Here is a 10,313-nt window from a genome sequence, read left to right as displayed (position 1 = left end):
TACCGGACATCGGCGAGTCCTTCTTGCTCATGGCCGAGGGGGCCACCTTTACCAAGCTCGACTTTCGGTCGTCCTTCAACCAGGTGCTGGTGGAGGAGGAGTCCAGGGACAAGACGGCCTTCTTTACCAGAGCCGGGCTGTGGGAATGCGTGGTCATGCCGTTCGGGCTCACGTCGGCGCCAGCTACCATGCAGGCGTTGTCCAACAAAGCTCTCCACGGTCTCAACGGTCGGATCTGCGTCAACTTTATCGACGACATCGGAATCTTCACCCCTCCCGGCGGCGATCACATCGCGGACGTTCGAGCGGTTCTCAAAGCCCTTATCAAGGAGAACCTTTTCGTCAAGTTTGAGAAGTGCGAGTTCTCCAAACCATCCATCAAATTCCTCGGTCACATCATCTCTGCGGAAGGCGTCACGATGGATCCGGATCGCGTGTGCGCTATACGGGATACCCCTGCCCCCGCCAACATCAAGGACCTTCAAAGCTTCCTCGGCCTCGCCGGCGCGTATCGGCGGTACATCCCGAGGTACGCTGAGATCTGCAAACCTCTCACCGTCCTCACCACCGACAAGGCTAGGGCGGCTCCCTTCTCACTTCCCCCAACCTCCATCAGAGCTTTCGAGCGTCTCAAAGCGGCGTTTGGCACCACGCTCACCCTCCGCCACTTCAAATCTCATCTTCCCACCGTACTCGAGACGGACTCGTCCGGTTTCGCCATCGCGGGTATACTCTCTCAAGAGCATCCGGATGGTCTCCACCCAGTCGGCTTTTGGTCTCGCCAGGCTACTCCAGCGGAGGTCAACTACAGCATCCACGACCTCGAGTTGTTGGCGATCGTCGAATCGACGCAGCACTGGAAGTCCGTCCTGGAGTCGTGCGAGGACCCCTTCGTCGTCATCAGTGATCATCAGTCCCTCCAGCACTTCCGGACCTCGCGTCCCCTCACGCCTCGCTTGGTACGGTGGTCGCAGGACCTCAACGCCTTCTCCTACTCTATCAAGTACCGTCCGGCTCGGTTCAACTCGGCGGCGGATACGCTCAGCCGGCGGCCAGACTGGGAGGCTCAGCACCGCCTCAATCCACCGGTCATCGAGCCTATCATCCGCCCGGTCGAGGTGCTCTGCGCCGAGCTGCACATCATCCGCCCCGTCAAGGTGTTCGGCGCCGATCTACCTCCGCGGGTCCCGTCCTTTGTCTCAGCGCCGAATAGCATACCCATCCCGTTGGCCTCGGAAGTACTATCTGGTGTTGAGGAGGAGCAGAGGTGGAAAGGAGAGAGATGGAATAACCAGCTGAGTGATGTTGCGGGCGGTCGATGTGTACACATGCCGCCCAAGTCGGAAGTCACTCCCCCTATCCCGGTTAATACAGTTGACGCACTCAGCCCAAAAGCCGCATCTGCCTGTCCCGCTCTCGCGAGGCGTACCTCGCCGCGCAGGAGCGGGCAAGCCCACACCACCCCCGCGTCGGATCCTCCCGCTCCCCAAGCCTCGGCTCCCTTTGACGAGCGTCTCCTCCACGCGGTCCGGGTAGAAACAACCCGTCCATCTCCCCTCCCCGCCTCCTTCGACTCATCGTCGCCGGTGCTCCGCTTCAACGGAGGGATCTACGTGCCGCCTTCACTACGCGCCGAGGTCATGGCTCTCGCCCATGACTCACCCTCAGCAGGTCACTTAGGGCGGGACAACACGCTCGAGCGGCTACGCCGTACCTACAATTGGGCCGGTGCCTCCTCGGACTGCGCCATCTACGTCCGGTCGTGCGACGCTTGTCAGAAGTCCAAGGCGTCTCGGACCAAGCCTCACGGTCCCATCAAACCGCTGCCCGTACCCTCTGGCGTTTGGACGGATATATCGTGGGATCACATCGGACCTCTCCCTACCTCAAACGGCTTTGACGCCATCCTCGTCATCGTCGACCGGTTCTCCAAGATGGCACACTTCGTCCCAGCCAAGACGACCGACGATGCGCGCGCTTTGGAACGGCACTACCTCCAGAACGTCGTCAGCAAGCATGGCTACCCAAAGACCATCACCTCGGATCGGGGAGCGACGTTTCGGTCGGAGTGGTGGAGGAAGGAATGCTCGCTGTTGGGGACGGAGACGCGTTTATCCACGGCGTTCCATCCACAGACGGATGGTCAGACGGAGAGGGTGAACCAGACGGTGGAGCACTTGCTGCGGATTTATTCCGATTATCTGCAGGACGACTGGGCAGATCGTCTTCCCCTTGCGGAGTTCGCTTACAATAGTGCACCTCATTCCTCCATTAAACAATCCCCCTTCCACGTCGTCTACGGTTTCAATCCACGCGACGCCCTTGCAGCCTCGGCGCCCGCCTCGGATACCGTACCAGACGCTTCACTACGTGTCGCCAACTTGGAGGCCGCTCGTCGGCTCGCCACACTTTCCCTCCACGCTGCCCGGGACCGGATGGAAGCGCTCTCCGTGGTGCGCACGTCTACAGCTCCCACCATCCAGGTCGGCGACCGCGTCCTTCTCTCCTCCCAGCACGTCGCCACCACTCGTCCAATCAAAAAGCTCGACGACAAGTTCATCGGCCCCTACACTGTCACGGAGCAAACCGGCTCTCACAACTTCCGTCTGGCCATCCCGGGCAAGAACATCCACAATGTCTTCCACGTCGACCGCCTCCGCCCGTACGTTGACCCATCTACCTTCCCTGGTCGTACACCCCTCGCTCGTCCCCCACCAGTCATCGCCTCTTCCAACGAATATGAGGTCTCGCGGATACTGGACTGCAGGCGGAAGAAGGGCAAGGCGGTGAAGTACTTTGTGGAATGGAAGGGGTATGGATCGGAGGATAGGCAGTGGGTTGACGCGGCGGACTTCGACGAGGATGATGAGGTGGTGCTGGATTTTGCAAGGAGGGGGATGGGGGTCGGGTCTTCTGTTACCGTAGGGAATGCCACACTCAAATAGCCACTTTTATATAGCCGTTTATAGTTCCGCTTTTCACTTTCGTAGTTAGGTTAGTCAGCGTAGCGTAGCTTTCTCTCTTCTTTATCTCGCTCTCTCAGTATTGTCGCTAGAATCTCTATGCACTTAGACTAGTCCTGGTACCTTCCTCGCCCAGTCACCCCCCTCCCGTGACAAGAACCACCTGTTCCGCTGTGATGTCCCCCTCACTGGTATGGACGATCCAGGTCTCGCCGGTCTTTTCAAAATTCGACACCGGGGTCCAGGAGTATAGCTCGCACTGGCCTGTGGCGAGAGCTAGGCGGAGAAGCGCAGTGGCGAGCTTGTGCGGGTGGACCATCCCTGCTGGAGTGACGGCATAGCCTGCAGCGTGATCTTGGCGAGTGAACTGACCGCATGAGTCGAAGATGACCTTTACCTGGAGCCATAAGACATAAGTCCTGCTCACCTTCTTCGCCTCCTCTGCGTCGTCCACGAACTTGATTCCCTGTGCCGGCGGATACCCGTACTTCTCTCGAGCGGCAGTATATGCCTCAAGTGCCTCTTTCCCGGCCTTCTTCTCCGCTTCATTTCGGAACACTTGGAAGTCAGCTCAGTCTGAACCAGAACGGCGATCAGACTGACCAACGAGGCTCTCTCTCATCTTCCATTCGACACCCCCGAAAGCGCCCTGGTTCAGCTTCTCTCGCTCCACTATCTGCGCTACCAAGCGCATATTTTCCTCTTCATCTTCGAGAATCCTAACCGCTTCTTCAGGAGTATGACCAGCACCGCCGTCCTTGAGTGGGCGAATTAGGCCGGGATAAGAATGGAAGGAGGCAGGTCGCACGTGTCCACCGTTCCGGCCGGCTGGGTTTCTTCAGCGACGGAGACCCCCAGATACGAGCAGACTTACTAGCACCGCTCGCCACATCTTTCGCCTCCAGTACAGCCACCTTCTTTCCTTTCGGTAGAGCGCCTTGATTGATGAGTTGGTATGCCAAAGATGCACCTTTTCGCTTAGCATCGGAGCGTCTTCCTCTTCTTTCTTTGACTCGCCTGTCATTCCAGCCCCGATGATAACGACATGGGCGTTCTCCGACAAGCTGCTACCTTTTCCATAGTTATAGAGACTGGTAGGACCCCGATTCTGCTCTCAGCCGTGCGAGTCAGCACCCACATACCGAGGCTTGCCAGTGAGACACTGTCGAGATGAAGGTCTGCGGGAAGCTTGACATCTATATCCATGGAACGGTGGATGAGACTGATACAAGGATGACACGTGGAGAAGCACTCGCAGGAAGCTCTTCAGTGGCTGTTTTGACTTTCAGCGGCCCTTGACCCATATGGACGCTGGCGTGTCGTTCCATGATGATAGCGCGCCGATAAGGTGCCGAGAAGCTAAAAAGATAAGAACGCATGACGCCAGGATCCCGTAATTGCTAGCTATATCCGTACACCCGCGCCTGACCTCCGGGTTTAGTCGGAGTGATCAGGTGGCGGATGTTCTCATACCTCCTTTGTATTCACCTGTCTGAGCCATATGCTACACGCAGCCCCAGTAGCCCCTGGTGGACCTCCCTATCCTAGTACATGTCCCCCAGCACTACGCGCCCACCTCGAATCCATACCTCCCAACTTCTTCCGGTCGGTATCCCGCACTATGCACTAGCCGCCTTTGATTCTAGTAGCACATCAAGGGGAACGCCCTCCCGGCCTTCCTTGCAGATAGTGCTGACCCAGCTGCTTCGTGGCTATAGCGTCGCCGAGGCAAGCATCGAGCCCACCAGAGCACGGTCGGCGTGAGCTGGAGAGGCGGACGGAGCTCAGGCTGGAGATGGCTCTGCTTGGTCAGCGTTACAGTCCGCACCCGAAGATCATAATTGGCTTACGACGTGTCGCCATCGACGCACAGCCAGTCCACCTGACAACCGAAAACCGAGACTCCACTCGTCGAGGCTCGACTCTTGAAGTACTGGCCTAGTCGACAAGTACCACGTATGCATACCCGCCTGCTTCTATCATGCGATATCGAGCGAGAGGCGGGACAACCCGGATGCCGGCCTGAGGATCTGCCCTCGCTCTGAGACCGTCAGCGTTAGATATAGATGCAAGAGTCGGTATCGAGACTCACATTGCCGCTGCGATGACGACCGGATCCTCCCCGAAAATCTCCGACTCTTCCCCTGTGCCTCCTGCCAACGAGAAAGAACTTCCCACGCCTTCGCTCCAGCTTCCACCCCTCTTCCGACCCACTCCGCCTCACTCAACCCTTCGGCCTTGAGCACCTTCCGGATGATTTTTATCGGCACAACCGCCCCGTCCAGGTCGCTGAACTGTTGCCAGACCGGCTTGACAAGGCGTGCATAGATCTTTTGCCGCCGAGATCCGTCCGGCGCATCGTAGGGGATGATGTGAGACGCAGGATCTCCACCAGCGACGGAGATGATCTCGTCGGCAACCTCCACGTGTTCTTGGAAGAGGCGTACGTGGAGTAGCTCTTTGCCGCCGAAGCAGAGAGACTTGACCGTGCCCGTGAAGCTGCCCGATGTGGCGATCTCATCGAGACGGGGAAAGATCCGGACGGCATCGTTAGGGCGATAGAATTGGCGTTCAGAGGTCGTGTGGATGGCGCGCAAGCTCGAGCAGCAGCGGAGCCCTGCGGCAAAGGCGGGGGTGAGCGCAAAGGGCCCGAAGTGGGTGGGTGGTGTGGCGGCAAAGGGTACATCCGAGTGGAAGTCCAGGGCCCGGACATGACAGAAGATCCCACAGCGAGCTCGAACTGGGAATATCAGTTCTGCACCTCACTGCTTTCCTTGCAATTTACACTTACGATATCTTCCCACCCTCCTGAGTCCAGTACAAACCGCGAAATGGATGGGAATAGTACACTTCCCCGGCAAAAAGCCTCAACAGCTTTGGCATCCCCGGACCACCAGAGATCGCGCAATTGCTTGCAGCTCCGTAGGGTATCGCCGAGGGGCTCTCCGAGTGTATCTGACGTCCCCTGATACAGCAGAGACAGCTCCCGTAATTGGGGTGACCGCCGCAGAAGGGCCAACAGAGGACGCGCATGTAACTCCTCTACCTCCTCGTCGATGTCCCCGTCGTCATCGGTGGGATCGGCGACCGAGAGGTGGAGGCTTACGACCTTTGTGTCGTGGTTGCGCACGGCTGTGGGAGAAGCGACAAGGTGGGAATATGTGGTCATACGGTAGTATTGTTGGTAAATCTCGAGCGCAAGAAGATTGGGTGCGGCTCTGCACAGAACCAAGATGAAATCTGCGTACATGGCGGCCAGCGGCCCCACCACGATACGAGTGAGTGCCGGGAAGTATAGTTGGGCTCGAGGAGCCTGACATCGAATGTCTGGTACCATGGAGATGTACAGTCGTAGTTGCTGAAATACAGATCCGGGCACCGTATGACAAGGCGTTTCAAACGAGGCGAGACCAGTTCGAGGACGTAGAGGGCTGTTGGCGCGCTCCGCGGTAAGGGCGTCACAGTCACCGCCTCTACCATCCCGATCCGACGCGCATCCGCCGCCATGGTGATCTTTTGTATTTTGGCCTTCAAGACCGCCGCCGCGAGGATGTGCGCGTCCCCTTTAACCGCTCGTTGCCAGGCCTTGTACGCCACCGTCTCGCTCGCGGGGCAAGGCTGAACGAGAACCAGCCGACCGCAGTGTGGGGGCAGACTGAGGTCCAGCGTGCGCCATAGTCGCTCTTCCGCGGCGGCTGAGAAGATGGACGCCGTGAGACGAAGGGAGATGGCGGTGGGTGTGTCGACATGGTATGCGATCAAGGACAGGATTTCTTGCGGTAGGGTATGGAGGGTGGGAGGGTGGCGGCTGGAGGCGTGACATCCTTGAATGGGTAGCTGACGAGTCAGTCATGTTCGTTTGCGGAGCTTCAGGCTTGCTGATAACGTGAATGAGCACGGAGTTGTGTGTCGGCAGAAGTTGTGAGCAGTTTGACTCGCCTTCTTCGACCGAGTCCGCACTGACGCCGGCTTGGACACTTGTAACCACCCTTTCTCATAGCTGTCAGTGAGCGACATGTCTCTGTCCTACTTTGAGACAGACTGATTGTGTAAAGGAGAGTAAATGAAAGTGAAGATGCGAGGGTCATGGGCTCGAGGAGTCGAGGCGACAACGCGACTGTCTGCGACTGGTCCCGGGGGATATTCCCCCACCCGCCGTTTCCACCTTTGCAGTGGCTTGAGTCCCCTGAATCTCAGCCCTGCAATAGACATGTATTCTTCACTTCAGCTTCAGCGAATAGTATGGCGCATCGTCATCCTCTCAGCAGAAAGTCACATGTGATGGCGAGCTGAAAATTGGCTTTGGCCCCGACGCAATTCTCAAATCTCCTCTCTCACTAACGCATTCCTCCCTTTATCGCCTGAAACTTTCGGGCAGCATCGTGTCAACGTCGAAAGCCACTGGGAGACGTGAGGCGGTCAAGAGGAATATCGGCTGTATAGCGCTCCGACCGCTCGAACATGTCAAATTGATTTTTTGTGAAATGTGGGTATCGGTCACAGGTAGGTGCGACGTATCGACCATGCCATGAATCTGCCAAAGTCAGCTGCTGCTCCATAGGACCATGAGTGTAAACGGCTCACATTGACAGACCGCGCTCATCCCGACCGCGGCAATTCCCCGCTCCCCACTTTTTCCCGCCACTCCACCAAAACCCGCCACGCCAGCTCCCCAACCTCCAGTCCCCTGCCCATCCAATCCCTCTCATCAATCCCCTCCACCTCCAGCATCTCCCTGATGATCTCCATCGGAACGACCGCTTCGTCAAAATCGGTATAGTCCTGCCAGATAGGCTCAGCGAGGCGGACAAACACCTTTTGGCGCCGAGTCCCGTCCGCCGCGTCGTACGGGATGATCAGGGAGGACCAATCGCTATAATCCGGTTCCGGCGTGGCACAAGGCTCATCGGCGACCTCGAGGCGGTCCGAGAGCAGGTGTACATGGAGCAGCTCTTCGCCCTCGCGGTGAAGAGACCGGATCCAGCCCGTCCGAGTTCCCGCTGCTTCGACCTCGTCGAGGAGGTCAAAGACCTCCAGGCCGGTGCTTTCCTCTGGGTCCCTTTCGATTGTTTGTATGGTGTGAAGATATGGGCAGCGACGGATGTCAGAGGCGAATTTGGGCATCATGCCGAACGGGGTGGTCAGTTTTATGCCTTCGATAGGCTTGATGGTTTTGGCGTCCTCGTCCGGCCGGAGCAAGAAGCATATCGTCTCGATGTTTGGGGCATCGGTGACGAGCTGATACTGAATGTGTCAGCTGGAGCTCGCCCGAGATCCAGCGAAATGGACGTACCATGTCCGACCACTTGAGCGACTCTAAGACCAGCCTCTTCACAGAGGGGAACACCTCGCCTACGTCGAGATTGAAGTTCACGCCTGACGAATCGTTCGTCCAATGTAAGTCTAGCAAGGTCCGGTGCGTGATGAAGAATTCGATAAGGCGGTCCCCGACCCAGTCGCAGCCGGTGTACGTCAGGGAGAGCTGTTGTAGCTGGGTGCACCGCTCCAATACGTCGAGCAGCGGCAGCGCAGAATCGTCATCTATGGTGACGTCCTCCTCCGGGCGATCAAAGAAGGGGATTTGTAGACGGGTGATTTTAGTGTCGGTTATGAGGGTGGGAAAGTCCGGGATGCCGTCCCCGCTTGGCGGAGGCAAAAGGTACCATTGCTCCTCAACGAGCAGGGTGAGGAGATTAGGCGCCATCCGGCATAGCACGGGGAGGAGGTCGGCGTGCGTCACAGCACAGCTGCCGATATGAGCATATGTTTAATAACGGACGGTCGCGAACTCCCGTCATGGCCAGGGTCAGGGGACTATGTATCGGTTCCGGCGGAAGCAGGTCTTCCGCGCCCGATGCTGAGAGCTCAAAGTGGCGCTCTGAGTCCGTTTGGCTGCAGGCCATGATTCTTAGGTCGATGAAAGGAGGAACTCTAGCTATAAAACAGGCTGCCTTGTCCAAGCCCGAGATAAATTGTCCCTTGACGCCTCATCCACTGATCAGCGTCGATCAAGCCGCTATCGACCCACCTCTGCCTTGCCTGTGACTTGCGTCTAAAGCGGCGGCTGACGGATTGACCGGCCTCTGGTCGTCCGCCTCGACACGCCTCACGCCTGACCAGCCCAGATCACATGCTGTGTGCGAGGAGTATGTCATGACGAGATCGCTTGAGGGGGGTCACGGACATGTAGCGACTATTATTAATCGGTTGCAGAGCTCATGATGAGATGGGTGGCGACAACCTCGCTACAGGCGGTCTGTGTAACATGTTTCATAGTTGACGGAATGGTGTGTTTGCCTCTTATCTTCTGTCTTCGAGGGCTGGATGCCGCTGCAAAGACCTTGCTTGTATGCGCGAACATGCCAAGCGTGGCTGGCGAATAGTCTACTCGCGTCAGCCTTTTCTCTCTTGTCTTTCGTCTCTGTAACCACTAGCCTGGTCGAGTAGCCTAGCGATCTACATTGCCCCTGGACAGATAGCCACTTGATACATTCGCCCTTTGACTCGCTATTCCTCTTCTTGCACATCGCTCGCACTCTCGTCCCTCGTTCCTCGACGCCATGTCAGGACCCAGATCACCACCTCCCCATGCTAGGTCCTGTCATCCCTCGCACGCCAATCCCAGCGAGGACCATTCAGGACCCACTCCATTCTCGTACGATCCAGTCAACCTCGTATGATCCCATACTGCCTCGTACGATCTCATACTGCCTCGGACGATCCCATACGGTCCTATACGGTCCTATACGGCTCCCAGGCGGTACTATGGGAGTGAGGTTGCCCAGGGGTATGAAAGGCGGGATATTTCGCCTTGGATTGCTTCTTCTCTTAGAATTGATCTTTCATAAGCTACCTAGTCAAGATCTACCTAGCTCTTACCTTAGCTCAATATATGTCTTGCCTTGCACACCTTCAAAGCCTCGAAATACCTCAGAATCCTCCTCATCCCCATTCGCCGATACTCGCATACCTCCCCGTCTAATACAAGTCCAGAGACTAGACTCCTACCCCCTCCGTCTAGTTCAAGCTAGCCTCCCTACGACCAGCCACCGTCCGCGCCGTTTACGGTCCCAGATCTCTGGGTACGGGTCGTAAGACGCCATCCTCGCTTCGCCTTCTTTCCCCACACACCTCCGTCCCCGTCCCCATCTCATATGCTGCACGTCTCTTCTCCTCGCCACAATCTCCCGCACGACAAGTTCTGATACTCCGGGATATTCGGTCAGGCACAGCATTCACGCATCTAGTTCTCATGTTTTTCAGATCTCGTGATTCTAGGCGTTCTGAATGCATGGAGTGGTCCTACTGCAGGATTATCAATCTACCACTCCTCAGAATAAGGTGAAAAGC

At 57.3% G+C, this 10,313-nt stretch overlaps 4 protein-coding genes across 4 annotated transcripts; 2 read left to right on the top strand and 2 right to left on the bottom strand.

Annotated features, from left to right (window-relative positions):
- Window positions 1–800: 800 nt before the first annotated feature.
- On the top strand, window positions 801–1,046 carry MKK02DRAFT_8295 (uncharacterized protein; the record flags this gene model as incomplete). Its single annotated transcript, XM_053093704.1, has 1 exon — window positions 801–1,046. A coding segment is annotated over one exon (246 nt), but the record flags the coding sequence as incomplete, so codon positions are not given.
- A 1,347-nt stretch (window positions 1,047–2,393) lies between these two features.
- Window positions 2,394–2,837, top strand: MKK02DRAFT_3957 (uncharacterized protein; the record flags this gene model as incomplete). Its single annotated transcript, XM_053090662.1, has 1 exon — window positions 2,394–2,837. A coding segment is annotated over one exon (444 nt), but the record flags the coding sequence as incomplete, so codon positions are not given.
- A 262-nt stretch (window positions 2,838–3,099) lies between these two features.
- On the bottom strand, window positions 3,100–4,159 carry MKK02DRAFT_18217 (FAD dependent oxidoreductase; the record flags this gene model as incomplete). Its single annotated transcript, XM_053085911.1, has 6 exons — window positions 3,100–3,330; window positions 3,376–3,533; window positions 3,600–3,791; window positions 3,838–3,956; window positions 3,977–4,071; window positions 4,106–4,159. The coding sequence occupies 6 exons, from the start codon at window positions 4,157–4,159 to the stop codon at window positions 3,100–3,102; spliced, it is 849 nt and encodes a 282-aa protein (XP_052944116.1).
- Window positions 4,160–7,562: 3,403 nt separating this feature from the next.
- On the bottom strand, window positions 7,563–9,118 carry MKK02DRAFT_28965 (uncharacterized protein; the record flags this gene model as incomplete). The annotated part of the gene is made up of 4 exons (XM_053087676.1): window positions 7,563–8,207; window positions 8,257–8,710; window positions 8,739–8,898; window positions 8,992–9,118. The coding sequence occupies 4 exons, from the start codon at window positions 9,116–9,118 to the stop codon at window positions 7,563–7,565; spliced, it is 1,386 nt and encodes a 461-aa protein (XP_052944115.1).
- Window positions 9,119–10,313: the final 1,195 nt, after the last annotated feature.

Source organism: Dioszegia hungarica (assembly GCF_025882075.1).
Source record: "Dioszegia hungarica strain PDD-24b-2 chromosome Unknown MKK02contig_16, whole genome shotgun sequence".
Lineage (NCBI taxonomy): Eukaryota > Fungi > Basidiomycota > Tremellomycetes > Tremellales > Bulleribasidiaceae > Dioszegia > Dioszegia hungarica.
Note: the sequence above shows the minus strand (reverse complement) of the source record. Positions and strands in the feature narration are given on the sequence as shown.